Raw genomic sequence first — 5,000 nt, forward strand, 5'->3', positions numbered from 1 at the left:
CGTTCGCTCTCCCTTTCTTTGCCTTGCTCACACTCTCTTTCTCTGCCTCACACGCTCTTTCGCTCTCGCTTTCTCTGCCTTGCTCGCTCTCCCTTTCTCTGCCTCGCTCACTCTCTCGCTCTCCCTTTCTCTGCCTCGCTCTCCCCTTCTCTGCCTCGCTCGCTCTCTCGCTCTCCCTTTCACTGCATCGCTTGCTCTCTCGCTCTCCCTTTCTATGCACTCTCGCGCTCTCACTCTCCCGCTCTCCCTTTCTCTGCTTCGCTCGCTCTCACGCTCTCCCTTCTTTGCCTCGCTCGCTCTCTCGCTTTCCCCTTCTCTGCCTCGCTCGCTATCTCGCTCTCCATTTCTCTGCCTCGCTCACTCTCTCGCTCTCCAGCTCTCCCTTTCTCTGCCCCACTCGCTCTCTCGCTCTCCCTTTCTCTTCCTCGCTCGCTCTCCCATTCTCCCTTTCTCTGCCTCGCTCGCTCTCTCACTCTCCCTTTCGCTGCCTCGCTCGTTCTCCCGCTCACCCTTTCTCTGCCTCGCACGCGCTCTCGCTCACCCTTTCTCTGGCTCGCTCGCTCTCTCGCTCTCCCTTTCACTGCCTTGCTCACTCTCTCACTCTCCCTTTCTCTGCCTCGCTCGCTCTCTAGCTCTCCCGCTCTCCCTTTCTCTGCACCGCTCTCTCGCTCTCCCTTTCTCTGCCTCGCTCTCCCCTTCTCTGCCTCGCTCGCTCTCTCGCTCTCCCTTTCTCTGCCATGCATGCGTCCTCTCGCTCTCCGTTTCTCTGCCTCGCACAATCTCTCGCTCTCTCACTCTCCGCCTCGCATGCTCTCCTGCTCTCCCTTTCACTGCCTCGCTCGCTCTCCCTTTCTTTGCCTGGCACGCTCTCTCACTCTCCTGCTCTCGCCTTCTCTGCCTCGCTCGCTCTCTTGCTCTCACCTTCTCTGCCACACATGCGTCCTCTCGCTCTCCCTTTCTCTGCCTCACTCGCTCTCCCTTTCTCTAGACTCTCACGCTCTCACTCTCCCGCTCTCCCTTTATCTGCCTCGCTCGCACTCCCTTTCTCTGCACTCTCGCGCTCTCACTCTCCTGCTCTCCCTTTCTCTGCCTCGCTCGCTCTCACGCTCTCCCCTTCTCCGACTCGCTCGCTCTCCCTTTCTCTGCCTCGCTCGCTCTCTCCCTCTCCCCTCTCTGCCTTGCTCGCTCTCTCGCTCTCCCTTTCTCTGCCTCGCTCGCTCTCTAGCTCTCTCGCTCTTCCTTTCTCTGCCTCGCTCGCTCTCCCGCTCTCCCTTTCTCTGCCTCGCTCGCTCTCCCGCTCACCCTTTCACTGCCTCGCTCGCTCTCCCTTTCTCTGCCTCGCTCGCTCTCCCGCTCACCCTTTCTCTGTCTCGCTCGCTCTCTCGCTCTCCCTTTCTCTGCCACGCATGCATCCTTTCGCTCTCCCTTTCTCTGTACTCTCGCGCTCTCCCTTTCTCTACCTTGCTCGCACTCTCACTCTCCCTCATGCTCTCCCTTTCTCTGCCTCGCCTGCTCTCCCTTTCTCGTCTCGCTCGCTCTCTCGCACTACCTTTCTCTGCCTCGCTCACTCTCTCACTCTCCCTTTCTCTGCCTCACACACTCTCTCGCTCTCCCACTCTCCCTTTCTCTGCCTCGCATCCTCTCCCGCTCTCCCTTTCACTGCCTTCCTCGCGCTTTCGCTCTCCCTTTCTCTGCTGCACAAGCTCTCTCGCTCTCCCTTTCTCTGCCTCGCACGCTCTCTCACTCTCCTTTTCTCTGCCTCGCATGCTCTCTAGCTCTCCCTTTCTCTGCCTCGATCACTCTCTCGCTCTCCCTTGTTCTGCCTCACTCGTTCTCTCGCTCTCCCCTTCTCTGCCTCGCTCGCTCTCTCACTCTCCCTCTCTCTGCTTTGCTCTCCCTTTCTCTGCCTCGCACGCTCTCCCGCTCTCCCTTTCACTGCCTCGCTCGCTCTCTCGGTCTCCCTTTCTCTGCCTCACACACTCTCTCACTCTCCCTTTCTCTGCCTCACATGCTCTCTCGCTCTCCCACTCTCCCTTTCTCAGCCTCGCATCCTCTCCCACTCTCCCTTTCACTGCCTTGCTCGCTCTCTCGCTCTCCCTTTCTCTGCCGCACAGGCTCTCTCGCTCTCCAACGCTCCCTTTCTCTGCCTCACTCGCTCTCTTGCTCTCCCTTTCTCTGCCTCGCTCGCTCTCTCGCTCTCCCTTTCTCTGCCTCACCTGCTCTCCCTTTCACTGCCTCGCACGCTCTCCCGCTCTCCCTTTCACTGCCTGGCTCGCTCTCTCGGTCTCCCTTTCTCTGCCTCACACACTCTCTCGCTCTCCCACTCTCCCTTTCTCTGCCTCGCATCCTCTCTCACTCTCCCTTTCACTGCCTTGCTCGCTCTCTCGCTCTCCCTTTCTCTGCCGCACAGGCTCTCTCGCTCTCCAACTCTCCCTTTCTCTGCCTCACTCGCTCTCTCGCTCTCCCTTTCTCTGCCATGCATGCGTCCTCTCGCTCGCCGTTTCTCTGCCTCGCACAATCTCTCGCTCTCTCACTCTCCGCCTCGCATGCTCTCCTGCTCTCCCTCTCACTGCCACGCTCGCTCTCCCTTTCTTTGCCTGGCACGCTCTCTCACTCTCCTGCTCTCGCCTTCTCTGCCTCGCTCGCTCTCTTGCTCTCACCTTCTCTGCCACGCATGCGTCCTCTTGCTCTCCCTTTCTCTGCCTCACTCGCTCTCCCTTTCTCTGCACTCTCGCGCTCTCACTCTCCCGCTCTCCCTTTCTCTGCCTCATTCGTTCTCTCGCTTTCCCCTTCCCTGCCTCGCTCGCTCTCTCGCTCTCCCTTTCTCTGCCTCGCTCGCTCTCCCGCTCTCCCTTTCATTGCCTCGCACGCTTTCTCGCTCTCATTTTCACTGCCTCGCTTGCTCTCTCACTCTCCATTTCTCTGCCTTGCACGCTCTCCCACACTCCCTTTCTCTGCCTTGCTCACTCTCCCTTTCTCTGCCTCACACGCTCTCTCGCTCTCCCTCTTGCTCTCCCTTTTTCTGCCTCGCACACTCTCCCGCTCCCCCTTTCACTGCCTCACTCGCTCTCCCTTTCTCTGCACTCTCGCGCTCTCACTCTCCTGCTCTCCCTTTCTCTGCCTCACTCGTTCTCTCGCTTTCCCCTTCTCTGCCTCGCTCGCTCTCTCGCTCTCCCTTTCATTGCCTCACACGCTCTCTCGCTCTCCCTTTCACTGCCTCGCTTGCTCTCTCGCTCTCCCTTTCTCTGCCTTGCACGCGCTCTCACACTCCCGTTCTCTGCCTTGCTCACTCTCCCTTTCTCTGCCTCACAGGCTCTCTCGCTCTCCCTTTCTCTGCCTTGCACGCTCTCTCACTCTCCCTTGTTCTGCCTCGCTCGCACTCTCACTCTCCCCTTCTCTGCCTCGCTCGCTCTCTCTTTCTCTGCCACGCATGCATCCTTCGCTCTCCCTTTCTCTGTACTCTCGCGCTCTCCCTTTCTCTGCCTTGCTCGCACTCTCACTCTCCCTCATGCTCTCCCTTTCTCTGCCTCGCCTGCTCTCCCTTTCTCTGCCTCGCACGCTCTCTCGCTCTCCTTTTCTCTGCCTCGCATGCTCTCTAGCTCTCCCTTTCTCTGCATCGATCGCACTCTCGCTCTCCCCTTCTCTGCCTCACACGCTCTCTCGCTCTCCCACTCTCCCTTTCTCTGCCTCGTATCCTCTCCCGCTCTCCCTTTCAATGCCTTCCTCGCGCTCTCGCTCTCCCTTTCTCTGCTGCACAAGCTCTCTCGCTCTCCCTTTCTCTGCCTCGCACGCTCTCTCGCTCTCCTTTTCTCTGCCTCGCATGCTCTCTAGCTCTCCATTTCTCTGCATCGATCACTCTCTCGCTCGTTCTCTCGCTCTCCCCTTCTCTGCCTCGCTCGCTCTCTCACTCTCCCTCTCTCTGCTTTGCTCGCGCGCGAACTCTCACTCTCCCTCTTGCTCTCCCTTTCTCTGCCTCACCTGCTCTCCCTTTCTCTGCCTCGCACGCTCTCCCGCTCTCCCTTTCACTGCCTCGCTCGCTCTCCCACTCTCCCTTTCACTGCCTTGCTTGCGCTCTCGCTCTCCCTTTCTCTGCCGCACAGTCTCTCTCGCTCTCCAACTCTCCCTTTCTCTGCCTCACTCGCTCTCTTGCTCTCCCTTTCACTGCCTCGCTCGCTCTCTCGCTCTCCCTTTCTCTGCCATGCATGCGTCCTCTCGCTCTCCGTTTCTCTGCCTCGCACAATCTCTCGCTCTCTCACTCTCCGCCTCGCATGCTCTCCTGCTCTCCCTTTCACTGCCTCGCTCGCTCTCCCTTTCTTTGCCTGGCACGCTCTCTCACTCTCCTGCTCTCGCCTTCTCTGCCTCGCTCGCTCTCTTGCCCTCACCTTCTCTGCCACACATGCGTCCTCTCGCTCTCCCTTTCTCTGCCTCACTCGCTCTCCCTTTCTCTAGACTCTCACGCTCTCACTCTCCCGCTCTCCCTTTATCTGCCTCGCTCGCTCTCCCTTTCTCTGCACTCTCGCGCTCTCACTCTCCTGCTCTCCCGTTCTCTGCCTCGCTCGCTCTCACGCTCGCCCCTTCTCCGACTCGCTCGCTCTCCCTTTCTCTGCCTCGCTCACTCTCTCCCTCTCCCCTTCTCTGCCTTGCTCGCTCACTCGCTCTCCCTTTCTCTGCCTCGCTCGCTCTCTAGCTCTCTCGCTCTCCCTTTCTCTGCCTCGCTTGCTCTCCCGCTCTCCCTTTCTCTGCCTCGCTCACTCTCCCGCTCTCCCTTTCTCTGCCTCGCTCACTCTCCCGCTCACCCTTTCTCTGCCTCGCTCGCTCTCTCGCTCTCCCTTTCTCTGCCACGCATGCATCCTTTCGCTCTCCCTTTCTCTGTACTCTCGCGCTCTCCCTTTCTCTGCCTCGCTCGCTCTCTCACTCTCCCTTTCTCTACCTTGCTCGCACTCTCACTCTCCCTCATGCTCTCCCTTTCTCTGTCTCGCATGCTCTCCCGCTCCCCTTTT

At 59.5% G+C, this 5,000-nt stretch overlaps 1 protein-coding gene across 1 annotated transcript; it reads right to left on the bottom strand.

Moving 5' to 3' along the window:
* Positions 1-234: 234 nt before the first annotated feature.
* LOC122546380 (octapeptide-repeat protein T2-like) lies at positions 235-3,849 on the bottom strand (the record flags this gene model as incomplete). Its single annotated transcript, XM_043685108.1, has 3 exons — positions 3,673-3,849; positions 2,571-2,647; positions 235-375 (listed from the first exon to the last, which is right to left on the bottom strand). Coding segments are annotated over exons 1-3 (395 nt in total), but the record flags the coding sequence as incomplete, so codon positions are not given.
* Positions 3,850-5,000: the final 1,151 nt, after the last annotated feature.

Source organism: Chiloscyllium plagiosum, unplaced genomic scaffold (assembly GCF_004010195.1).
Source record: "Chiloscyllium plagiosum isolate BGI_BamShark_2017 unplaced genomic scaffold, ASM401019v2 scaf_7880, whole genome shotgun sequence".
Lineage (NCBI taxonomy): Eukaryota > Metazoa > Chordata > Chondrichthyes > Orectolobiformes > Hemiscylliidae > Chiloscyllium > Chiloscyllium plagiosum.